A 27,751-nucleotide genomic window follows, 5' to 3' on the forward strand; every position below is an offset into this window, starting at 1 on the left:
ATCTTTCTGTTTCCATGACCTGGAAATAAGAGTGCTGTACATTAATACATAAGTCCTGAGTGTTAAATACAAGGGAAAATTACATGCAAGGGTTTTTTGAGACTTTGTGTTGATAATAACATTTCAAAACGAAGGAAAATCTCTCATGTCCAACACAAAAATATAGTACTTTCTTACCATCTATTATATTAGTTAACCTATCCTCATAGAAGTTAGTTTTAAAGTATTGGTACTTGTTCAAATTAGTATCTAGTTTTTGTACTAGTTTTAGTATTGATTAGTATCTGGGAATAGTTTTTTTGAAAACCCTAGTAGAAGAAAGAAATCTTTATAACAGATTAATATTGTACAATTCGAATAAAGGCACAGGTTAATACCGGCTACTGTAGGAAACGCTGTGTGCATTTGACCCACAACAAGTCATAGTGGTTCCTTGGCTGAAACATTCAAACACCAAAACAAAAAAACTTTCTGTTTCCTCTTAGATTTATTTTCCACACTGCAGGTAAGACACTGCATCACAGTTTGACTTTCAAAATGTTGGTGCTGTAACTTCAGTGCTGTTGCCTTGTGGCAGTGGGCAATGCTATTACAAATGCCTGTTCACATCTGCTGCCTTTTTGTTGATGACTTACCAGATGTGAAGGGCCATCAGACAGTAAATGGATTTTATTTTGAAGAGCTCATACTTGTATTACAGCTGTTCCCTCTGCGTTGCTTAGGAACAAGCATCACTTACTTACTAGTCAACCTCATATGCCTCTTTATTGCATGTTTATTCCTAGATTGTGGTAGCACAGGGTCACATGGTCCTATATTGCTGTACAAAGGATCTCATTTGAATGAAGAGAGAGAGTCAATCATTTCTAATCATCAGTCATCAGTTGTGGTCTTTTAGTCGAGGTCCACAGCAAAGTGTCTGTTAGTAAAAGGATGTGGTTTGAAGCAGAGTTCAGACTTTGGAGAAAGAATGGCAAAGATACAACGTCTGTATAGTTTCTAGGGGCACTATGTAACTTTTCTGGTGGAGGGTTCACCATCTGCTTGTCTCCATTGTGTCATTGCTTTGCCTGGACATTTCCACAAGAGTTTTTATGGCTCAGAAAACAAGCATTCACATAATTTCCACTAAATTGCCATGTGCCATGTACCTGAACACTCAGCTCTGCCCCTCATTCACTCATGCTTCAGTCCCAGAACATTGCCAGGTTTGCTCTTTTCACACTTAACATGACTTTTGTCTCTCTGTGTTCTACCACTATTCACCTTATTCCAGAAGCCCATCTGGGCATCACATTCCATCCTTCTTCTGGTTGTATTAACATAGGGCTGCCGACCTAGGGAGAAAATAAGTTCTACACAGACTAAAGCCGTTTTCGGGCCGCCCAGGGAATCGGTGCATTGTTGACTTGTTGGTCAAATCAAACCACTTTATAGCATATTTTAGCAGTGAGACTTTTCCCTTGTTCTCCATCTAAAATTCTGCTCGATCGGAAGTGCAATTACAACAGAAGTGGCGATAAGTGGGAAAAAGAGGAAAAAGTGTGCTGCATTATTTATAATTAATGAAAATGGAACTTAAACTTCACAGTGCAAACATAAAACCAAGCTTTATGCTAAGAGGGAATTGCCCTTCACGGCGCTGGGTCTCATTTGTAAAGCATGCATATGTACAAAAATGTTACTTATGCGACTTTCCATGTTAAGTTTGTGACCTGTAAATAGACAACGCGACATGGAAAGCTGACCTTTGCTCATCAGGGCTTTTTGAGATGAGGTAGAAGACAATCAGTTCTCAGAAAGACGAGAAGTGAGCAAGTTTGAGGATGTTTTTGAACGTTTAATATTGAATAAATTTCATTTGTTTTTAAAAACATAAATCAAATTGAAACTCAAGATTCATCAATGTGAGGAAAGGATACATTTATTTAATCATATCCCCCATAAAAATCCTTTTGGCCAAGCTTGAGGAAATTGCTGCTTCCTCATCCTCTGGCACCACATGTAGTTGACCTGTCACTCCCAACTTTGCCCCTTTTTCATGGAAACTTAAGCTGCCACATTGATTTAGCTGACTGGGCGAAGTGTCTTATTCATGACCTAAATCATTGGACATTAAGTAACAAGCGTAGTAATGTGGCCCTCAAAGCCCTAACAGTGTGACTTTTATTGGCGCGGTATAAGGATCACAGCAAGGTCCTAATCCATGACACTTTTGCTTACTGCACCCACAACTGTCATCCTCAGCACGCAGCGGTTTATACGGTACAAAACCCGGACTGCAGCTTCCCGACTTCTCACGCTAATAAAAAAGGATGACCTACAAGAGTGTGAAAAGGGAAATGGAGCGCTGCCGCGTGTTGGCATGGTCCGGCAGGTACAGGAAAAGGTTTAGTGGGTGACTGTGGTTTACACATCCTTAACACCCCCGTCGACACGCCCGCTCTTCAGGCAGGATGTTGGGATGCCAAACCCCCCCATCGCAGAGAGGACAGGGATGCTCTGAATGTCAACCTCTTCATAGTAACAATGAAATCAAAGCCCGTCTCCCTGTCGCCGGCCTCGCTGCAGCCTTGTGTGCGCACAACACAGGAAGTTGGGTTTAATACTGTTCGATGCGCCAGTTCTGCTGCGTGACCTGCTGACCTCCCTGTCTCTCAATAGACACATGCTGGCCTTGGCCCTTTTTCGGATTCAGACAGCCTAATGACAGAAGTCTGTCACCTAAAATACTCCTTGAAAACGTAATTCAAAGAAGATGAATGCATTTGACATCTTACATTGACTTCCCACAAACTTGCATAATGTTCTTCATCATCTTCTGTGAAAGGTTTTGCAGAGAAAATGATGTCGTGAAAGGGTTTTTGACTTCCATGTCGCATCCTTTCAGCCCGTTGATGACTCAAAGAAAAGCTGTATTTGTTTACACGGCGCTCCTCTTTTCCTTTTCCTGTCATGTGGCCCATCTGAGACAAAATGGTGGAAGTGCCAGGAAGCTATAGCGGCAACATCTCTGTCGCCCTCGATGAAAAAGGGAAGCGGCAGAAGCGCTAAAACACAACAAAGAAAACAGGATATTTTTCTGAAATGAAAAACAGTGTCTTTGGTACGAGCTTTAATATGGCCTTTGTGGTACCTTTGATACTGTCTTCACAAAAGCCTTTTGCCTGTCAGAGGGGCTATACAGCTTTAACTGGCTTATAGGGCTGTTTGTATAGGTCTTCTAAGGAAATATAGGATGGCATGTCCAATCACCCATAACCCACCAAAGTGAGTGTTTGGCCCCCACAATGCATTTTACCATTTGTACGACATGGGGTGGCTCCAGACATTTTCCATTCTGATGTGGTCAATATAAATCTTTATAATCCCTCTAAAAGTATTTGGTCGACTAAGACACTATCAGCAATTTCTGGACTGGACTGTATACCACTGAGCAAGGACTGTATACCACTGAGCAAGGACTGTATACCACTGAGCAAGGACTGTATACCACTGAGCAAGGACTGTATACCACTGAGCAAGGACTGTATACCACTGAGCAAGGACTGTATACCACTGAGCAAGGACTGTATACCACTGAGCAAGGACTGTATACCACTAAGTATTTGATAGCAATGTTTACAATATATTGCTCTCTTGTTTTGAAGCAATGAACGCAATAAAATATTCAGTTGATAAAAAATATGATTGCTGTGTAATCACATTATTATTATTATTATTAATACTAATATTAATATGATATGATAATATGATTCCATCTTAAATATAGTGTGGCTGGTAACTCCATAGGACGCTTTATGCCTAAAGACTCATGCAGCAAAACGTTTCCCATACATATTTCTAATTATGTAACAATCATCAGAAAAAATAATATACTAAATACTATTATAGTTATATATACGCAATTATTGCATGAAGCAGATGTAGATTACTTTATGCATTTTTCATGTTGTGTGAAGCACTTTGAATTGCCTTGTGTCGAATTGTGCTCTACAAATAAACTTGCCTTGCCAGTACACAATACAACAACAGCAATACATTATATTGTTGTTGTTTTATATATATATATATATATATATATATATATATATATATATATATATATATATATATATATATATAAGATAAGATAAGATATTCCTTTATTGTCCCACATGGGGAAATTTCATTGGTGCAACGCAGGTAGATACAGAGGTAGATACAGAAGAACAGATCACTTATAGGAAGTCTGAAAAACACTTTCAGTAGAAGATCTCCTATAAATAAATAAAAACTCCCATAGACAAATAAATAAATAAATACCATTGCATGTGATCCCAACAGTAATTGCACATGAATATGTGTCACGACAGCACATAGATTGCACATGAAATATATATATATATATATATATATATATATATATATATATATATATATATATATATATATATATATATATATATATATATATATATACACATACATACATACATACATATACATACATACATACATACATACATACATACAGGCTTTTAGATAGAGGGACCCGTCTTCCCGTATTTTGGACGGGGTATTTTAAAATGCGGACGGGCATTTTCGAGTGCAGCGGCCATTTTATTAATAAATCTTAGAAAAAATTGGAATATTATCATTAAATCGGGCTAGGAAGCATTTGACAGTAGCCCGCCATTACAGTTTACTGTTTACAAGTGAAAATTTGCATGCTGCGGGCTGATTGGTCAACGAAATTTGTGTGCTTGGCTCTGACTGGCTGCCGAGCCGTGGTCCGGAGAATGCCGAAGCTACTTGCTACTTCGCCTAGTCAGCTCCCTATATATATATATATATATATATATATATATATATATATATATATATATATATATATATATATATATACAGGCTTTGTGTACAAGGTGAAAAGTTTTATGGGTTTATCGTGCTTCAATCCAGTGAGCATCTCTTGGTTAAAGTAGGTTACTCTGTCTCTCTGCAAATTGTCCCTTTGTCCTCACTTATTCTTTTCTCTTGTAATTTTCCCCACTTATGCCAATCCTCAAGGGCAGTGCAGTAAATAGATAACATGAATGATATTCTGTATTCCTTATATCCTTTCTTTTGTAATGAGTTTAAAATGGTACTAAAAATCAATTCAAATGTACCCTCTCTCATTAGGATGGACAGAATTCAATTAATGCTTCAGTTTGTTTGTAAATAAGTTTACATATACTGAGTTTAAATGTACATATCATAGCCCATAGTCTTAGAATTAGATCCTCTATTTAGCAGAAAACTCTTAATTAACTCGTAATTTTTGGGTCATACTCAGGCCATTTGAATAATGACTGCAATCAAAATCAATTTTAGTTTGTCTAAGGATCAGCAAACTTTTGATGTCATGGACATTGTTATGCAGTGTTTAATTTATTAAGGGCTGTAATATTTATTCTCGAAGTTCTCATATTATATCTTAATCGACGTCTGGAAGTAAGTGAAAAATCTTGTCCCAAAACGTTCTCTTTCCACACCACAAAGCGTCCTGGTGTATTGATCAAAAACTCACCAGCTCAGATCACATCCTACAGTGCGCTGTCAATCAAAAAAGGACTTTTTTTCTCTCAACTATTAATATCTCCGTAAACTTTCTTGTACATCTCATTTTGATGTATTGAACCCTGTTGCCTCTAAATGCCAAACTAGAGAGTGTATACTTTGTGTGTTTGACAGTGTGTGCTGGAGGTGTGAGGTAAAGGAGCTGTGAGGAGATGGCTCTGTCACACATATCTCTCTCACTGTTGTATTTAAACAAACACAAAGGGGCTCTGGCCATGTGGTTTCCCTGGCACAGCAGCTGGTACACATTACTCCAATCCAGGAATGAAACTAAGTCATCCAGACACAGACAAATGACATCTCTCCTAAACTCATTTGGCAGTTTTTCACAAGGACGAGCTCAGCCGACTGTTTCCTCTGCAACACACCCTGTCAAACAGCTGCCAATGAAAAGCCCGACAGCCTCATTTTCTGTAATCATTCAAGTCAAAGTTTAGTTTAATTCCAATAGCCTCCAGAGATTCTTGTTTGCATGTGAGCAATGAGCCTATCATAGTTTATAAAGTCATCTGAGATATAATTACAGCTGTCAGGCAGTGTGACGGGCGAAACTGCTATGTCAGATTAGACTATAGCACAAATAGGGGAGTTAACAGCAGCGGTAAAAATATTGCCATCTATCTTTGAAGCGTTAACGGTGAAGTTGTTCTGTGCTGGTGTTAGCTTGTCATCTCATGCTGCCTTCTTATCTGGGCAGAACCAGCTGGAATACATGGGAAAAGAGGGAGATTTTCTGGCCTTGTGCCTCAGCTCACATTCGCTGGTTGTTTGTCCATGCGCCAGTCGCACTCATTGTATAGGGCAGAATAACATTGTCTGTCAACTGTGAATAGAGAAGTGACGGCGTCTCTACGATAGCAGGGTAATGTTTGTATTTCAGTTGGAGAGCTCGCTATTAACATTGTAAATATATCTCAGTTTAGAAAAAACAACATCCGGAATACTTAGAGGACTATTATGAGCGTGTTGACGGTTGCCAGGGTTGTCAAAATTATCAAAATCTAGTATACACATTTGAGCAAGTATTAATAATAAAAAAAAATGTCCTTTAACTGTAAAAAATATAAACTATGTAAACTATTTCAGAATGCTCTTGAGCTTGGCCTCTGCCAGAACTCACATGGAAACATAAAGAAAGTATATTATTTTGTGTTAAAAATGGTCTAAAACCTTGACCTAAGAAGACAAGTTTTCACCGGTATGTGGTATCAGTATTGAGAGGTGAGTCTATTCCTTTGTAGCGAAATCAAGTTTAAAATGTATTTATAGTCTATTTCTCAAGAACATACAGTGTATTTTAAACATGTGTTTAAACATATTAAACGATGAATTAATTATCAGACAAAGTGTGAAATATCTGTAAATGTATTCACAACAGTGCAAAATTATCCCTTTATACCCTTGTTTGTATATTTGAAAAAAACATTATATTTGACTTTGAACTATGCACCTATCTTAAAAAAAAACAAAACATACAAGTTAATATATAACTTTTGATATATCACTCCTCGCTCACAATCTCAGTTTGTCCTCATTAAGTTCAACAGTTCCTTGTGCCACTGTCTGTACAAATGCAGCACTTCAGATCCACTAATACATTCATCCTTACATTACTGACCTTTCTTTGAAATGCCTTTGTAAATTGCAGCTATGCGGCAAAAGCATACTTTTCTGTTGAGTTATAATTGATGCTTTTTTGAAACTAACACCAGAATTGAATTTGAAGTTGCAGTGACTGAAAATTATTTTCTGAAAAAATTCTACTCCTTAATTTTAAAAATGTCACCTCCTTTTTATATCTTATAATGAGTGTTATAATGAGTGTTATAAAGGGTGCGCAGCGGTACAGGTTCACTGGCCATCTACATTACAGAAAAGCTGACCTTACGAGATACATTCCTCTGAGTCCTCGCTGTTCAATGCCTATTAAGATAAATGTTCTCACAGAGAGGCACCAGGCATGACAACGCACACATCTGTCATGATACAAGAAGCCCAAAAGGTCACCACATTTATTATGGGACCAGATATGCTATCAGCGGAGGGCCGCAGTGAATTCAACTGTTTGCTTTTCTTTGCCTGTCACTTTACATGACGCTATATTGAAGACTGTGTATTTTACATTTCATTTGACAGCACGACATGCTTCAATTAATGATATGAAAATTATTCACAGCCCATTTACACTACAGACACGCCCCGCTGTCCGCTGTCTCACAGATTCAAAACGGTGACTTTGACTTGATATATTATAACCATATGGCCATATAGACAAGCACACGCTAAACAAGTTTGCCCTTGGTACAGTGGAGCGCAGTGAGATCCCGCTGCAAAACTCATCAATCAGCTGCTGTGGAGTCAGTGGGTGTTTTGGCCCTTAGTCATGTGAAGGCGAGCCAAAAGTTAAGGCCGGTGTGAAAAATGAATGTCAAATAAAAGTGACTTAATTATTACAGCATGAAAGGTCAGTAATAGGTTAGGATGAATCATTTTGGAACAAATCCTAGTTACTGTTGGATCCAGCACAAGAGTGTGGATTGTGGACTGTAAAAAGACTTACTAAAGGAACATATGTGTAGTTTATATATCATATATATATCTGTTATTGTTTCTGGTTCAATAGATGCATTTTTAACACCTGAACTACCTTAAGCTTTGCTGAAAGGTTTCACAATATGTATTGAACTTTTCCATCACCATGGAACAAGCAGGTGTCAGGACCAGGCATTTAAAAAAAAAAAAAAACACTTGTAATTGAATAAATACTAGATAAATAATAATATTAATAATAGTAATAATAGCAATAACATCTTCATGGACCACTAAAAAGTGACACAGTGCACTTTAGGAGTGCACTTCATCCCACACCCTATAATGAGAAAAGCCAACAGGACCCACACAGCTCTGTCTCAAAGCAAATCACTGTGAATAATGTTGGAGATGTGTCTATGCTCTTCAGTGTGCCCCACATCAGCTACACAGACAGACAAATTGCTCAATCTTTCACAGCGCGCCATGGACACATCACGTCAGCCAAATCTCCATCTTCTTATTCCTACAGGTGCTCTCCGGATTCCGCTTCCTCATCTCGATCAGTCCTGACATTTCACATGGATTCACAATTTGCATGCTGTCTATCAACGCGCGATTACTGAAGCGATTGTGCGAGAGGCGTCCATCAACTATTTAACCTCAGAGCTCCACAGTCAGAACGGACATCCTTCAGACAGGGAAAGCATATTACACATTATTCATCTGCTTGGCACGTCCTGGGCCATTTTTCAAAACAGACACACTTTGAAATGCAGGGTTTGTTTATAGGTAAGCGTTCTCAGGTAACCCAGCTATACCTCCCACCATCTGCAGACAGTACAGGATTTTAATCGCCCTCCGTGAATCTACTGCATAACCACTGATGTCAGCTCGCTCATAGGGTAACTAACTATCCCATGCATGATAGGATCTTGTTCTTTGTCACAAAAATGGAAACAGGGAGATAATCAATCATTACTTTTATCCTTTTTTCCCAGGTACTTAGTATACGACATAAGTAGATCATCATTCTACATTTTGTTCATTGTAAACCGCAATATTGACCTAAAATGGCTTAGTAATAGAAACAGGTCCATTATATTATTTTCAGTTCCATGTTTTTATTTTTGAATAATAATTTGGATAATAATAATAATAATAATAATAATAATTTTGAAAAGGGGCAATGTCACATTTTAGAACCCAACATGTAGCACTCGGAGTCTTAATTTTTCAAATAATCCCATCTAAGGCCAGAGATGTGGGCCGGGATAGGGAGAAGAATTTTCTGAGCACTCAAGCCTACAATACAGGATTACTCAAACATGCAGGAATCAAAATGCAGCTTTGTGTAAACTAATGTTGAGGATAACGAGGTCAAAAGATTGTAATAAAACGTAATAAAGGAGAGATGCTCGTTCCACAGCATGGCATTATGGATCCAGGGAAAGTCAGGGGCCTCTCTATAGTAGACATTTAGTTGAGCAAGTGCGTAGTGTAAGCGGCAACTAAAGGCTTATATATAATACATAATACATACACATATAAAACACTCAGCCTACGTGAACCCACGTCACATCCTGCCCTATCCACGCCCCCGAAACGTCATAAAAGGGCCACGCAAATGTATGAGATTTACCTAAACGAGCCGATAATCAGTGGGTTTGACAGAGACACGTGGGACAGAGGGACGGGCAGGCGCTCTACGCAGCAGCCACATCAAAGGCTAGAATCAAATGTTTTCACCTATATGTAATACTAGGCAATAGTATATTTTGCATATCGTGTGTTTGTTGTGCTTCAGACTCTTATGTTTGCAGGAGATGTGTGTGAGGCATATGGAGGTCTGAATGGTGAAAGGAGGGGGCATTTTGTCCGACATTTAAACCTCAACTAATATATTCAAAAACATGTTTTATCACGTTTCAGTTGGTTTGACTTAATATTGTCTTTGTTATTGTGATACTCTAAAAATATATAGACTTGTCAATATGGTCCACCCCTTATATACAATGCAAAGGGAGTCTTCTTAATACGTGTATCTATGTCTATCTTGTTTTATCATTGTTCATTGTTTTATGTTGCACCGAATCACCAAAGCGAGTTCCTATGTTTGTGAATTGTGTTCAGTGACAATGGCAATAAACCTTTTCTGATTCTGATGTCAATTGAATTCATTATGAGGAGACATCACAATAGCAAATACAATCATTAAAAAAACTAAAGATTCTATCTGCTAAACCGCTTCGAATCATTATGATTCCAAATGATTGAAATGAAATTGCAGTCAGCTTTGTGATGACACACACTATTTCACTTTCAGTGGTTAATGTGTGCTTTATACAGACTCCTATTGAAGTGACTGAGTGACTGATTGTGGGATTTCTTTCATACATGGCAACTTTTAAATAGTACCATCAAAGGGAAAGGGCGAGCATATAAAGCTGATTCAGAGTGCACCTTTAGCGCGCCAAATTTAGCCAATTTTACCAATTCAAACCAGATGGTTTAAAAGAGTTTAAAAATATATATTTAATTGGTGCCAGGGCTCATGTCTTACTATGCTTTTTAGGGCTGTATTTGACTTCTTGGTCAATGACATGCTCTGCCGATCAATTAGTTGACTAAAGTGGCATTAACTAAAGCATACAATTGGCAAAAGCTTTCAAAAGCTTTCAGTATAATGGCATGATCTAAACATTTATCTGACACATATTGCACTAGACTATAATCACTAGAATCACATCACGGGTTTATGCAAAAATGACAATTTATAGAGAAAAGTACGAGAAAACGGTGTCTTCATATGTCAAAAGGAATTTTGTGTCCATGCTTGGTGTTATTTAGTCTTGAATTGAGATTTTAGTCCCGATGTGGACTTGGTTTGGTCCTGTTCTAGTCCTGGTTTAGTCCCAATTGTTATCCCATTGTGGTGAATGTGCAAATGTGAACGACCTTAAACTCTACATTCTCTAATCGTCACTCATTCCGTGCGTCTTTTTCTTGTTTTGTTGTTGTCCTATATAAATCCTTATAATCTAATTCAAATAATTCGTTGATTAAGATGAATTTAGGTCGACTAAAACACCACCGGCCGATTCATCAGCTTAACGACTAAAGTCTGACAGCTCTAACTTTGTGGTGCTTCCTTATCCCTTTTCTCACTCGTGCTAATCTTGTTTTTTGTGTTTCCACGCCGCTGCCCACATGTTTACTTTTGCTGCTGGCGTGAGAGTGGTGGATGGGACTGGAGCTGGGGACAGGTTCACATCTGGACTCACACAATATGTTGAGAAAACTGTACATCACCTTCGGGACAATGTTAAAGGGAGCAGAAAAGTTAGGAAGGAATGTCCTGCTGAGAGTCAAGCTGTGAGTAATTCAAGGAGCTTTTCCTTTCAACATGTTTGTTTTGTGTCACTGTGATTAGCGCAGCGTCATGTAACACTGTGACAGAAAATTGACAGCAGTCGACTTCAAGTTATTTTCAACCTATTAAACTTATAGTTCTCCTGTGAGGAGGTATATAGGGCAATGATTTGTGACCATATGGGGCACAGGGAAACAAAATCTGCACTTTCAGAGTCATCTTAAGACCAAATGTTGTTTTTCAAAGTTTCCATCACCAATGTTTTTCAAAATACATTTCTTTCAACAATTCTATTCCATTAAATTCTAAAAGGTCTCAGGTCTAAAAATTTAGCTTATTTGGATTTTGTTACAATCAAAATGTCAGTGTGTCCTTTTGTTGTTTATCGGTTGTGAAGAAAACCTCGGGAATCAATGACTTTCTCTCTAAACATGCCTGAATATTTATAGCACACTCACCTTGCTTTGTGTGATCGACAATCACGGCCGTCCAAAGCTCTGGGCGAGTGAAAATTGGCAGGCAAAAACAAAATTACACAGCCCTGGAGAGAGTCAGAAGAGATTTCCTGTTGTCTTTTAGAGCTTAAAGACGTGTGGATGTTTCTCATTTCAAACACATTAAGTTGTTTGTTACTAAAAGTTAAGGGTTATGCTGGGTTGTAGTGACATTTTAGAAGAATTTTGGTGAGGATGTAAAATATTTTCCCTTGAAGGAAAGATGTGTCTCGTAGCATCTTAGGCCAATTCGTTTTGTTCTTGACAGTCTCTGCTCATCCACAGTGATGTCAGTCCTGCCGACACTATAAATCATAGAAGTGGATGTGGAATCTATGAATGTGAATAATATCCAGAGGGAGGAGTGGGTTTGTAATAATAACAGACACTGGACATATTGAGCCCTTGTCTGCAAATGACGGTACCTCTAACAAAAGGCCAAATAGAGTTTTATTTGAGGAGAAAGTTTAATGACAATTTATTTAAAACATAATTTTTTAGACCAGAGTTTGTTTGTTTACCTGACTGTTTGGACTGCTCACTCACAAGAGTGTTGTTGCTGTGATGTGTCTTGTTGCTGATGCTGTCTTTTTACGGTAGAGGCAGGATGACAGCGCCATCTGCAGTCCAACTTCAGTATCCCAGGTGTGGCAGAGTAAAAAGGCCCCCTCGTCCCGGTTTACAATCCCTCGAGTTAATTTCTGTATTCCGAGTGCCTTCTGTGTTTGTTGTCCTCTGTCCTAATGATGTTTGCTCCAGCAACATCATGTGACACTCTGAAGAAGGCTGTGGTTGAAACTGTCAGTTAAACAAAATGGTCAGAAAAAGGTGCTTTAGATAAATGATCTAGCAATGTCTTGTGGTTTAGCCATGATAGTGTTTTAACAGTGCTAGGTCACAGTGCCTTTTTGCACTATAAGCTCATACCTGCTGTTCTAGATATATAAGGATTATAAACATCCTACAAATGTTTAACTTTATTCTGTGTATTTCAGGTTTGGTAATTGGATTTTCTATGACTCCACCTTCCCTCGACATCCCCAAAGACGACCTTGTGATCCCGGTTTTTGAAACACTCAGAATAACATGCAGGTACAATGTAAACACTGGTTGTAATGGTTTATTTAATCATGTTAGGTCATACAGTCGCCTGAGAAATACTTATCTGTTTAGTAGCTGTTTCTTAGACGTGTTATTTCCAGCTGTTTATAGAAACTGAAAGTGAGTCAAAGTCAAATTTTATAGTTCACTGCGAATTCGGTTAACACATCCAGGAGCTTCAGTTAAATATTCACTGATAAACCAAACACAATAACATTATCTCAATCTTTCATTACTGTGACACAACGGCAGTGCGTTCCTGGGCATGCAGCTCATCATTGGAAAGCTTAATTTCTCACTCTTGCTTAAAACAAGATAGCTCCTTACAAATTGAGAACAAAGCCATCATTGTCCTTGTCTTAGCCTGTGTCATAAATGATTAAAGTAAGCATCTTATATTCTTGTGAAATCTTCGCTCAGTGCTGCCAAGCCGTCACTCACTTTGCTATTTTCTTTGTGGTACTCAAGCCTGCTGTCTTTGGAGCGATCCTGATGGTTTTGGACCCAGTACGGCCTCTCCTAGTTTTTCTGCTCAGATAGTCACTAATCTCACATGCCATTTTCCATCATCACTATTCGGCATGTCTATAATATGGACATTTAAGCAAGGGGCAGGTGGTGAAAGTGCAGCTCTCATTTTGCGGAACAGACATTATGATTTCGCTCACACTGCTGAGGGGTTCACATGGCAACCTGTAACTGAGTTTATATGATGGGTAATGGGAATGTGTCTATTCCCCACAGGTCATAATATACTTTCGTCAGCAGCTTTCATACCATAAAAATGTTACATCAGTCTGAGGGTTTAAATTCAAAAGGACACAAGACATACTCTGGCCAAATTCAGGTATAAAAAGTCAGTGAAAAGTTCTGTACATTCACAATGATACACTGCAATAGGATGGTTTCAAAAATGGCATCAAATGTGCATATTTGAAAGCCTCCATAAAGATAAGACAACTTTAAGGCCTGAAATGTCTCAATCCAACACCATAATCATCACTTTGCCTCCTTTTTTAATCCTTACCTTTGCACTTTAACTTGTAGATGTACTTTACTCCTCAGCTCTTATTGAAGTTTTGAAATATACATGTTTTGGAACTTTTGACAATATGTAGAGGACAGCATACCCTGGCGTGGACATGGCCCGATCAGACGCTGGTGGCACAGGAGTTGAACATCTGGCAGGCGCAACAACTGCCCTCCAGCGCTCCCCAGAGGCAGAGGGGAGCAGTGGTCAGCGAATGTGAGGGCCAGCCGGGACGCCCCTTCTGCAAAAGGCTGGTCCTGAGGGGCGCCCAGGCCAAAGACACGGGCTACTACCGCTGCTACTACACCAACGTCAAAGCCATCGCTGACGGGACCACAGCTGTCAGTGTTTACGCTTTCATCCGAGGTGAGACCGAAAATGGGTAAAATACTTCAATAGTCTCACATTACAGGCGGCAAAACCTGACTGTTATGAATTTTGTGCAACCTTTAACTTGGTTGTATTGTATTTTATTCATTTTTTTATTATTATTGTTTTAGTGTCAATCAAAATGTGTCATTAGAACAGAATTTGGCTATCACAAACACACAAAGTTTTGCCGGTGACATTAAAGCCTTGACAACAACAGTCCCTTTTTCCAAAACCATTGATCTACATAAAGGTGACATTTCTCAGTTTGACAGGACTCTACATTCCATGCAACAAACGTTATTTATGTCTTTTGTATGAATGTCTCTGCAGAGACATTTTCAGTCTAAATGCAACTTGTGAAACTACAAAGCTATTGATCTCCTGTCTTTGTGGAACCAGACTTTAATTTCTTTCCCAGCTTTTTTGTACTCTTGGCAAGACAGCCACAACGCTAGAATCCAAACTGTCTCGTCTGGTTATTACTTCAGCATTAAAGCAGCTATTGCAATATTCCTAAAGATAGCTGTTCACTTGCCAGGGTGACATCTTCAGAAGATGAGCACTTCAAATATTTTTGATATTCACATTTGTAATATTCTGAGAACGAGGAGCTCCGCTTTGTTAATCCTATTCCGTTCATTGTCATTGAGTTTTCCAAGTTTTTCCACAGAAAAAGTAATGTTGTCACACATTTATTTTCAATTTGAGTATCCATAGAAACATATTTCAACTTGCTTTTTGTCTGCGAAAATCACCATGTCTGTGCGTTGAAGGCAAATCAAAAGAGCAAGTGAGGGCTATGATTGTCTTTTTGGGTAATCCTTCTGAACAGTTTATTCAAGTGAACTGACCGTTTATCTTTTTGACAAGGAGCCAAAATAATTTAACGTAGCAGCAGGGATTTTATCTGAGGCGGGCCAAACGATGCTGAGCCAGTGTGGGAGCTGGACAGGAACCCACTGGATTTCCCCCCTTTGGCGCTCAAACACAACACGCAGACTCCCACAGACAATCATATGTCCCTGATGCGCCTCGGGCCTGACATTCCCAATCCACTGCAACCTGTAATATCTCAGCTTTAGTGATTTATTACGAGGGAAAATAAATTGTAAAAAGATTGCTTATTATTTCTGCCACCGCCGTGTATTCAGACCAACTCCAGCTTGACATGTAAGCTGTTCATGGAGGCTATTGTTTGACTTATAGGAGTTTGAAGTGATAGCTGAGAGAGTGGTGCTGTAAGGAAAATAACAGGGCTTATCAATGGTGGAATAATAAATAAGAAGAGAAGCGAGCAGTTTGTCTGTGAACATTCATCATTGGCTGCCTTATAATAGTCAGTATATTGACTGGGAGGTTGAAGATAAGCCATTTTGTTATGGGCTGTGGGAATACCAGGTTCACAAGATAACCACTGCAATGTGAATAAAAGCCACATTAGCTGCGATTCTTGCCAAAGCCCAGCCGAGAGAGGCAGGTGATGGTGCGGAGGATAAAACACAGGTGGTATGTTTTCAGCTGCAGATAGCATGAGCCAAACGCCACAGAGAGAATTAAACCAGGTCTATCTACTCCCACAGCAGTTGAAAACAATCTGCTTGGAGAGCTGTATTTCATGTTACGATCATCATCATCATCATGCAGAGAAACGGTTATGATCCGATGCTCGTTATGCGGCATCTGGAGGTTGAGTTCAGGGAGTTGGTTTGGTTCAAGCCAGGCCCTGATCTGCGGGATGCTAAAAGGTGCATAACAACCTCATTAGAGGCAGGTTAAACAATGACATTTTGTGGAAGAGTATTGTATTTGCACCACTTTGAGACTCAGATACACCCTCAGTCACTTTGGTCTGGACCGCCGATGATGCAAACTGATGTCATCTATTCGTCCATGTGCTGGTATTTTGTCTTTTTTTTTTTTATCAAGGATTTTTATTAGACAGGACAGTATAGTGAATATGGTTTCTAATGCTGTACTTTCTCTTCAGACCCGGAGCAGCCCTTCCTCATGAGAGCTGGTCAAAACTCCAATCTGGAGACCTTATTAATTACCCGACACTCCAGTCATGTCACTGTGCCATGTCTGGTCACCGTCCCTGATCTCAATGTGACCCTGCATACGGTTTGTGCCTCTAACACTTGAGCCACTCTTTCTGAACAGAATCCCTTAGAAGACTGACAAAGCCATTATATGTGTGTGTCTCTGCAGTATCCCACCCCTCTGGAGAAAGCCGACATGAAATGGAACAACAAACTTGGATGGACTGTTCCCAGACATGTGGTCGACAATCCGATAGTGCTCGGAGTCGTGTGTGAGGCGACACTTAATGGTAAAGAATACCAAGTGGCCTTCCTCATTCATAATACTGGTGAGTCATTGCTTTCCTTTGCACAAGTACTAAAACTTAAAAATAATAATAATAATTAATCCAAACACATGAAACACATTTTCAACTCTGTGGCCTGCTAAACTGAGTAATTTCCTCTCCTTTATATTTCCTTTATTTTGTTTATGGATTTAGAACCTCAAAACAACAAAAATAAACATTAAACTATAAAACACAGAAACACAGAGAGAATACAAGTAAAAAATAAAATGAGAGAATAAGGGGTTTCAGAATAAAAGTCACATTTTGTCCATTGTTTGTCAAATTTGTTCTTATTCAAATCCAGAGTCCAGATGTCATTTTTCCCCTTTCTGCACAGGTCGGTTTTGATGTCAGTCCGATCCTTAATCATCTGAGCAGTTTGTGACATCCATTTCTTTGTGATGGACTTCTTTTGAGCTGCCAGGAGTATGTTCTAAGATGTGTCCATGGTGGGGGTTATGAGGCCCAAATACATTGTTCCATAATTGGATGGTGGTATTGAAAACAGTCTGCATTGCCTTGTTGATTTCCATCCAGTATTTTTGGACAATGGAACTGTGCCAAAATGTTTTGTCATTTTATAAGAAAATCTCAGTGTGTTTATTTTGCACTGCACCCTGAAACATGGATCAGGTTGCAAAACAAGGTAAAAGATTTATTTTAAGCCAAATACAATACCTTTTCTATATAGTCCTTACAACAACCAAGGTGAAGTAACAGAAGGTCATCCACTCCCAGCATGAGCGGGGCATTTACTGTGATCCAAACATATATTTCAGAGAGTACTGTAATTAAAACTGTACAAGAAACAGCAGGCTGTACAATAGATCAAAAATGTATGAGAGAAAATGACATATTTTAGTTTGAGCCATGGATGCTAGCACAGTGGGAATTCTCTGCATGCTCCAGCTGTCTTCAAGTCACGCACTTTGGCTGTAAAGAGTTCCCTGAGGTGACGTGAATAGGTACTTGTGACATGTTCTGTTCTTTCTGTCCTTGCAGTCCTTTAACTGTTCTTCAGAAAACTCCTTGACCCAGCGTTCCCCTGGGGTATTCTTCAGTATCTGGCAAAGGAACATTTGTGAAATTGAAAAAAAATCTATTATGCAGTAAAATAGGATACTTTCTTTTTCCTGGAAGTCTTAAAATAATATTACATGCATTTTCATAACAAAGGTGTGCTACATGTTTGTCGCCACTAAACTGACCTGTTACTTGACCTTGTGGCGACTCCTCCTTAATGCCATACTGTGAAACATGGCAATGCAACAACATCAGGCAAGCAGGTGGTGCACCCTCCAGCAGAAATATTACACAATGCACCAGCACCTTTAGGTTTAATATCAGGAAAGTAAATCTGAAAAAAAGGATAATTAATACAACATGGAGTCAATAAAGTAATTACAATAAGCAATGACAGGTTAAAGAACTGCCTCCATTAAGTTGTAGACGTTTTTAATAGGACTGCTTGAATTATTATCATAATAAAGTTAGACAAAAAAGCCAAAGAGACAAGGGAATCAGGGCATAATTAGGAGCTATATAAATGGTAGAAATGGTTCCTAGAGGCGTAAATTGCTATTGAACTTTAAAGGACCTTGTGTGTGCTCTTTTGTTGCTGGTGCGTGTGATCGTTCACCTCTCACTTTGGAGGGAAACTTATACTCAGCGCTGCCGGGCCAAAAGTAACAGCCGCATCACTCAGAGAAGAAAGGGGGAGAGTAAGAAGCTAATGGACCATTTAAACTTATCACACAGCTTGCCACAGAGACACTGCAGAGGAACATGTTTTTCATGTTTTTTTTTTAAATAGACACACCACTGCCACTATCAAATGCTTTTAAACTGTTATCTGAAATCCCTAGTCCGCCCCCTCCCCCTTTAATTTCCTCTTCTGGTATACAGCCACACGGAAGGGGAAATGGAGTGACAGACAGTTTATAGTAGTTTCCCATGTCCAAAAAGGCAACCCATTTCCTGCAGTGTTGAGAGGAAGGAAAAAGTGCTGACGATGTCACTGTGACCCTTTTCACTGTCCCCTTCACTCATATTTTGTCCTCCCCCTTTCTACCCGGGACAGGAAGTAAGGTTTACGACGTGAAGCTGTTTCCTGAGGATCCCGTGGAGCTATTGGTGGGGGAGACACTCACCCTGAACTGCACCACGCTGGTCGAGTTCAACACCGGGGTCGACATCAAGTGGGCATACCCGGGCGCAGAGGTAGCCAACTAACTAACTAACTAACTAACTTGCTTTAGTTTTTAGACCTAGATTGTTTGACTTTTAAGATCAATTTAAACCAAACTCTGTTCTGAATCTTTAAAGGCTTTAAAACACAAATTATTAATACACTACATTACTAATACAACATTATACATTATTACAAAACTGAATGTAGATATTGAGCAGCATTAAGTTTATGACAAATTATCTCCCAGAGGAGGGATTTAAATTATTTAAAGTGTTCTTTTCACTTAATTCACCTTAACAAAGCATGAACGAAGACTTACTGTAATTCATAATGAACATGTCATTTATTATTACCCTTTATTACTGCCTATTAACTGCGGTTATGGGCCTTGCAATGCGAATGTGAATAATTCCTTCTTTCCTATTGATTGTCTAGCTCTGTTTAGTTTTGAGAAGTGGTTGCACAGAGTATTATATTATTTATGAAATTGTGTTTGAATGTTGTTTATTTTCATTGTGCCCTTGGTGTCAGAGATGTCAAGATTAATATAGTAAAGTTAGGTCAATTTAAGTCGTGAGGATTCTCTGTTGCTCTGTAAAAAACACAATATTATCTTCTCTGCAGTCAAACAGTGTGGTGAACATCCAGCCGCACAGAGAAGCCTTGTCCCACGCCACAGAAGCCGCCAGCATCCTGACCATCCCCAGTGTGAGCGCGAATGACACTGGAGCATATGTCTGTAATGTCACCACCATGGAATCCACTGAAACACAGATTATGCATGTCACTGTGCACGGTAAGTTCACATGCACAACATATCCAAAGAGATGATTTGGTTGCTGGGTGTCAGGGATGCACAGTCGAACTGGTTTGTTACCATGGCTTCTCATGTCGGATAAACTGCCAAATCATGTGCTGAAGACATACTCAGACCTTTCGTGTCCAAAACATCCATTTAAATGAAAGAAAGATGAATGTGTGTTTATAAGTGTTAGCCTTTAATGGTCCATAACAGTTTTCTCTGTGTCTAATGAATGCTATTCAAACTTTCATCGGGATAATCCTTTTTGAAGATGCTCATATTTGCTATGGTGTACTTACAGTTTGCAGTTGCATCAATTGTGATTCATAACATCTCATATGTTTCAATTTTATATTACGCTTAGTCGGTTCAAACAATGTGCTGTAACAAACTTAGACAGCCAGCAAACCATTGTGAACTGTGTTACTGTCACTGTATGGACAGTAAGGAAGAAAAGTGTGCTTTGAATTGGAAGTTTCAACAAGCAGTTTCAAAGCAATTGTCTTGTTCAAGCAACGGTGTTTATTTTGCAGAAAAGCCATTTATCAACCTGAGCTACAGAATTGGCCCTGTCGTTGAGGTAACTGCGGGTCAGAAGTCTATAAAGATAAATGTGAATGTGTCCGCCCACCCGGCCCCTGAAACAAAGTGGTAAGATTTGTATGTGCTTTCACTAATCGAACGTCTTGAGCAGTGGTCAGCAGTTATTTTGTTGATTTTTGTGTCTAGGTATAAAGACGGAAAGTCAATAAATCTGCGTCCTGAGTTCAAGATAAAAAGGATAAGGATACATCCAAAACATGCCTTGGAGATCAGAGATGTGTGTCGAGAGGATGCCGGGCTGTACACGGTGGTGCTGAGGAACAGTGCAGCTGGACTGGAGCGAAGACTTAATATTACACTGGTTGTCAATGGTAAGAACTTTCATTGCAGAAAAGTTCAAACGCAACACAAACGATGGATGATGTCATATGAGGATCTAAACTTTATCTTATTCTCACTCTGTTTTGAAATATGTCACATGTTGAAGCATTGCAATATTGCGATTCAACTATTATTCATGATTATTGACACCATGACACACACACACACAGAGAGACATAATCCCTCCAATGTGTCCTGTGTCTTCCGCGGGCCCCGGTGGAACAGATGCCTGAGCAGCGGCTCTACTCCGAGCGCCTCACCTTATCTCTAAGGGAGCGCCCAGTCACTTTGTAGAGGAAACTCATTTCGACCGCTTGTATCTGCGACCTTGTCCTTTGTCACTACCCAAAGCTCATGACCATAGGTGAGGGTAGAAACTTAGATTGGCTGATAAATCTTTGTCTTTAGACTCAGCTCCTTCTTCACCACAACACTCTGATGCCGTGACCGCTACACTGCAGACGCTGCACCATTCCCCCTTTCAATCTCACGCTCCATCCTTCCCTCACTTGTAAACAAGGGCCCAAGATAGAGCGCCTCCCCAAGGACTCTCCACCCACCTAGAGAGGCCAAGACACCTTTTTACGGATGAGAAATTCAAATAATGCACATTAAAAGGGTTTTTCTAAAATCCAAAGTCCAAACAGCAGTTGCCTCAAAAAAATTAAAACAAATAAATTATAATAATCAAGATTCAACACAATACGTCATACATTCTGGTATTCTTGCTCCTGGCTCCATATATAAGCCAACTATATTTGATTGAATCCCTTCTTGATTAAATCCACACCATTGTTGTTGTTGGTTCTCTTCCAGTGGTCCCTCAGATCCATGAAAAAGAGGTGGCAGAGCCGTCGAGTCCTTACCCCAGGGGCAGCAGCCACATCCTCACCTGCACTGCCTTTGGACTCCCTGCTCCCTCTTTGAGCTGGCAGTGGAGAGACTGGGGCCCCTGTGTCCTCAACAGCAGCGACATGTAAGGAGACTCACTCAAAGCAGCTCCATGTACTCCAGGGCTGTTATAGACATGGCCACAGATATTTTTTTATCCCCTTGGACACGTCTAGGCAATTGGTTCTTTATATAAAAGATAATTGTGAATTGAAAAACGTACAGGGTTGTTTCAGTTCATTGTTATATAATGCAGACTGATTATATAGAGATTTTGTGCTGTGAAGGTGCTTCACATTGTATTATTCATTCACTCTGCACGTGGTGGTGAACTACTGTTGTCTATTAGTGTATAGTGGTACAAAATGTTATATACTTAATGCAAAAGGAATCATAACTATATTGATTTTTTTTATATAGCTCGAAACAGACGGTTCAGTTAAAACAAAATACAGTGAGGAAAGTAAGTATTTGAGCACTGTGCGATTTTGCAAGTTAGAAATTATGGAGGGGTCTGAAATGTTCATTGTAGGTACATTTCCACTGTGAGAGACAGAATCTAAAAAATACTAATAATCGTATTAGTATTTGTATTAGTATTTGAACACCTGACAAAATCGGGTTAAACATTTCCTGTAGTTCTTGACCAGGTTTGCACACTCTGCAGTAGAGGTTTTTGCCCACTGCTTCACACAGCTCTGTCTGGTTTCGGGCTGTCGCAGAGCAATACAGAGTTTCAGCTCCCTCCAAAGATTTTCTATTGGATTTAGGTCTGTAGACTGGCTTGGCCACTCCAGAATCTTGATTTGCTTCTTACGTAGCCACTCCTTGGTTATCCTTGCTGTGTGCTTCGGATCATTGTTATATTGGAAGCCAAGACCCATCTTCAATGCTCTGACTGAGGGAAGGAGGTTGTTGCCTAAAATCTTGCAATACATTGCCTCATTCATTCTCTCCTTAATACAGTGCAGCCAAAGCATGATGTTTCCCCCCCATGCTTCACAGTAGGGATGATGTTCTTGGAATGGTTCTCATCCTTCTTCCTCCAAACACAGCAAGTGTAGTTTATACCAAAAAGTTATGTTTTGGTCTCATCTGACCACATGACTCCTGGATGATCGATCATTGCTAAACGTCCGACGGGCCTGGACATGTGCTGACTTAAGCAGGGGAACCTTCAGTGTGATGTATGATTTTAAACCATGACGGTGTAGTGTATTAGCGTTAGTAACCTTTGAAACTGGCCCAGCTCTCTTCAGGTCATTGTCCAGCTCCTCCCGTGTAGTTCTGACCCCATGAGGTGAGATGTTGCATGGAACCCCAGTCCGAGGGGGGTTGTCATCTTTAGCCTCTTCCATTTTCTCATACTTACTCCAACAGTTGATATTTTTTCAAATTCCCCTGTAGCCCTTTTCAACCTTGTGGCGTTCTAACATTTAGTCTCTGGTGTCTTTTGGCAGCTCTTTGGTGTGTAGTTAGTAGTGTAGTCTGACTGATTGTGGGGTGGAGAGGTCTTTATGCAGCTAACGAGTTCAAACAGGTACTACTCATTTAGATTAGTGGAGCGGAGGGGGACTTTTTAAAGGCAGACTAACAGCTCTATGAGAGTGACAATTCTTGCTGATTGGCAAATGTTCAAAAACGTATTTGCAGCAACAACATATAAATAAATTATTCAAAAATCATACAATGTGACTCCCACAGTGGAAATGCACCTACGATGATGCAATTGAGACAGGATTGTGCGTTTCCACAGCGTATCCAATGATTTTCAAGGGTTTACATGTTATGCCCCACTTACATGAACTGAGCAGTGTTTTTTGTGTGTGTAGAAGACAACGTTCAAGTGCACCTTCTTGTGCTTCAGTAGTTACTCGACTGTTGATCAGATAATAGCTCTGAAGCGGCGTGTAATATTACCTATCGCCCGACACATGCAGAGGAGTGGACAAGCTTGAAGACGAACAGATCCAAGATACAAAAAAAAAAGAGAGCAGTAGCAGAAATTACAGATGGTGGAAAATTGTCCCTTCCAGGCTACCGTCCATGTCGTGTCAATTTGCGCCTGTTGCAGCTTGGCTTATTCTTTATCGATTCCTTTTTTTTATCACGGTGGAAGCTCTTTCTCATGTAGGCATTTCTCCTCAAACATAAACGACGGCATATTTATGTAGGGATTCACAATATAGCATTTAGTGTCACGATTATTGTCAAAAGTATCAAAAATCAGATACTAATCAATACTAAAACTAGTAATGGAACACATTTTGACCTTTCATGACCAGTGATAAATTGATCTTGAGTCACAAAGTTTAATAAAGAAATTACTATTGTTTTATGTTGAAAATGTCTAATTGTCTAAACCCTTGACCGAAAAAAGCACATTTTAATTATCCTTGTGGTATCAAAACCAGTATTGGGTTAGAATCAAGTACTTTTCTTAGTATTGAGTTTGAAATGTTAGTATCGTGACAACACTCAACCAAATGACCGTGAAGTATTTAATATTTGATATATTTAAACACTTTACTATTCCTTATGTTTGTGGAAAACTTAATCAAATAAAATTTTCTGAATGACAACATCCATCCATTTTTACCGTTTGTTCCCTTTCGGGATCGCGGGTGACTGGAGCCTATCCCTGTGACTTCGGGCCTTAGGCGGGGTACACCCTGGACAGTGGCCAACTCGTTGCAGGGTTAACACAGAGAGTTCACTCTCACATTCATTAACTAGGGCTAATTTAGAGTTGCCAATCTTACCTAACACATGCATGTCTTTGGACGGTGGGAGGAAGCCGGAGAACCCGGAGATAACCCACGGTAACACTCCACCCAGAGAGATCATGTGATGTTGGTCTGGTACGGGAATCAAACCCATGATCTCCTTCTTGGGAGGCAAGAGCGCTAACCGCCTTTGCCACCGTGCACCCAATGAATGACGACCTTTGCCACCGTTCACCCAATGAATGACGACATGAAACGATCAATTATTCAATGCATTTTCTTCCATGTGTACGTTACCTTCAGAATAGTACACATGCCTGAAAAGGAGCATTATGAAGACATGTCCCTTCAGCATCAAGTGAATGTGACTAAAACAGCCAGTTAAAAAAGTACTTTACATTTGGTGTATCTTTTGGACTAAAGAATGAAAAAAAAATACTTAATTTTTTTCTTAAATTGTTACGGTTATTGTTTTTAGTTACCATTATGTTTGGATTGCGGAGATACCACCTGAGTATTCCTATACCTACATGCACTAGATATACATTATGCCTATGGATGGCCGCGGGTTCACTCTCCTCTCATTTCTCTTCATCAAAATCTATCACTGGGGTGTTATATAGTGGACCCCCAGGACAACTACACAGAGGAATAATTATGTTCTGGTCCTTTGTGTGTTTCGTTTTGATTCAATATCCATCTACTGTGCAGCAACCTTCATTATTCTTACCTGAAGACATTTTCTGTCGTCAACCTTTGAAGAGGGCAGAGGAAATGAATACAAGCCAGACTCCCATCACAAAATAGAGAATTGTTTTATAACACACTGAATTCATTCTTAATATAATAATATCAAATTATTGCACAGACAAATGAGGTTTGTATCACTGTCTTTTGAGTGGAGCAGTAGTGAGACTTGTACACGGCAAAAGCTGCTTCTTCTGAATCTTTTCTATTTGTCCAAGGACATTTGACTATTCAAAAGATGTTCTGTTACAAATATTATTACTTGATATGACTGTCCAGATTTTCTATCACTTACTTTTTGCACTAGTGTCGTATGTATATATATATTTCTTCTATTCCATTGACACAAAGCAATTGATTGATTTAAACACAGATTGCCAATGTAACACACTTTGCATGCGCTACAGTTTGTCCATCGAAAATACTGCACTTTCTGATCCAAAATGTTTGATCAAAGACAGACACACGACACACAGTTACAATATGAAGTCAGTATATAATCAATCTATAGAAGCAGTAGAAATCCCAATGTAAACACTTCTGTACTGAAAACATGTCTAAACCAGGTTTTGATGCAGAGGCGCAATCGTCTGCCAAGTCTTTTGTTTCTTAAATGGTTTGTGTAATATTAGACACTTATTTGCACCGTATACCTCACTTCCAAACAACAATAACAATGTGAAAGAGCTCCTTTACAGCACAAAACTAATGATGGTTTAGCTTTGTCTGGGCTGTGTCTTGATGATGGTTAGACAAGTTTATGCATCTGATTATTGTTTGTATTTTAACCACAAAGTGACCCTTTTACAAGAGTGTTCTAAGTTTTGATACTCTGAACTGGTTTGTGATTCAATGAATAGTTGTAAAGTAAACAAAAGTTTCAGAAAATGTGCCAAATAAATAAAAAAAAACACTAGTTTCTTGTCATTCAATATTGCTTCTAATTAGATTTGACTGTGGGACGCTTAGGTCTTTGTGGTTCAAAAGCCACATTAAGGCTTCATTTTACACTGTACAACACCCGCCGCTCTTTTATTAGCGGTGATCTTGCTTAAACCAAAAACCTTATAACGCTGTTTGACAGGAGATTTCTAAACTGATTTTATATTTACATTTAGTATGCCACTAAGGTGTCAAAGCCATTTAATGTCTGTTTTAGCAAAGTGAAAGACTGAGTGAAATTTGTTTTTGACTGGCTTATGAATTTCATAACAACTTTTCCATCTGCTGACTTCCATGGCTCAAAAGTTTGGCTGTTAATATTCTACTAAACCACACTTTATCAATAATTAAATACTCAACATTTTGACATGACATGCATTATTAAAGACGTCACTACACTATCCACATGCGTCCTATCGTTTTATATAAAGTACTTATCATTATTGTACGGCGCTAAAATGAGTGTTTTAAATATTTGCCTTTGTTTATTCTGTCATTTGAACTTTTTCCTCTGAGGCCTGTGGGATGACTTTGACCCTACCTGCTGCTAATGCAAGTTTGAGCCTTCAAAACCAAAATCAAAAGGAAAATCCTGTTTCACGTCTCATTAGTTTTGCTCTGATGTTGGCACTATATGGCGCTTCATGATGGAAATTGCCGTAGTTACTTTCATTAGTCCCCAACGCTCTTCTTAGCATAATTGTCTCGGTGTTGGATGAGAGCTGCTGGTTGGATATCAAATACAAAAATAAGAATTTCTAAATGAGCAAAAAAGAATATAATAAAACCCCGGGATGTCTGATTTGACATGCTTCTGAAATTCTGCCTATTGTTGCCGCTTGTGCCGTGCATGTCAAAGGGGGGCCCACATGTCAGTGCTGTGTCTGTGTCTCTCCAGGGGCCGAGCAGACGGGACGGGCCGCAGCGGTGGGACAGCCGACTGTCAGAACTGGCAGTATGTCAATCCTGAAAACACAGGGAATCAGATCGAGTCCGTTGAAACATCCATTGAAGTTGTTGATGGCAGACAAAAGGTAAACATAGTCCATTTAACTTTTGTTACAACACATTTTCTCTCATTAACTCTTATAAGTATCTATAAAGAATAATGTTTGCTTAAGTCAGATGCATTAAAACTAGAAGTAGTCTTATGTTTTGAATATGATAAAGAGAAATAGATACAAAGTATATTTACTTCCAAGTAACCTGTCGCCCTACCTTGTTTTCAGATGTTAGATTTAGATTGTTTCAGATACAAATGTGTATGTGTTGTGTGAGTATCAGGATAATACATTTGTGAGTACTTTAGGGATTAGACCATAATAATGTAGTATTCATTTTATAACATGAAAATAACTTCTGACAAAACTTGATCCGTAATATCAGTTATTGTCCAGAACATTAATGTTACCCTTAAATTTAGAACTACTGTTTCTGTATTGTTCTTTATGTTATATTCTATAAGCACCATACCATTGCATTATTATACTTTAAAGCTCAAGTTGGAGTGGAAACACAACTGAACACGTCCCTGTGTTTTTCAGTCCCACCTGAGTGTCTAAGCTTCTTTTTAGCCTGTCAGAAAAAAATCTGGGCCAAGTCAGCTCACTGTGGATTACCACAAAAGAGACTTTTAAAAATGTGTTTGTTTTCCAACAAA

General features: G+C 39.1%; 1 protein-coding gene across 2 annotated transcripts in view; it reads left to right on the plus strand.

Annotated features, from left to right (window-relative positions):
* The window catches only part of flt4 (fms related receptor tyrosine kinase 4), a 41,254-nt gene that overhangs the window by 3,342 nt on the left and 10,161 nt on the right, over positions 1 to 27,751 (plus strand). For both annotated transcript variants that reach the window (XM_072437938.1, XM_072437929.1), the window contains exons 2-11: positions 12,993 to 13,089; positions 14,217 to 14,494; positions 16,488 to 16,621; positions 16,709 to 16,868; positions 18,949 to 19,088; positions 19,684 to 19,855; positions 20,395 to 20,512; positions 20,591 to 20,775; positions 21,602 to 21,761; positions 26,990 to 27,125. In XM_072437938.1, the coding sequence (XP_072294039.1) occupies positions 12,993 to 13,089; positions 14,217 to 14,494; positions 16,488 to 16,621; positions 16,709 to 16,868; positions 18,949 to 19,088; positions 19,684 to 19,855; positions 20,395 to 20,512; positions 20,591 to 20,775; positions 21,602 to 21,761; positions 26,990 to 27,125 (1,580 nt within the window). The remainder of the gene's footprint in view (positions 1 to 12,992; positions 13,090 to 14,216; positions 14,495 to 16,487; positions 16,622 to 16,708; positions 16,869 to 18,948; positions 19,089 to 19,683; positions 19,856 to 20,394; positions 20,513 to 20,590; positions 20,776 to 21,601; positions 21,762 to 26,989; positions 27,126 to 27,751) is intronic.

Source organism: Eucyclogobius newberryi, unplaced genomic scaffold (genome assembly GCF_026437365.1).
Source record: "Eucyclogobius newberryi isolate DKJ021-1_F unplaced genomic scaffold, fEucNew1.0.hap1 SCAF_11, whole genome shotgun sequence".
NCBI classification, from domain to species: domain Eukaryota; kingdom Metazoa; phylum Chordata; class Actinopteri; order Gobiiformes; family Gobiidae; genus Eucyclogobius; species Eucyclogobius newberryi.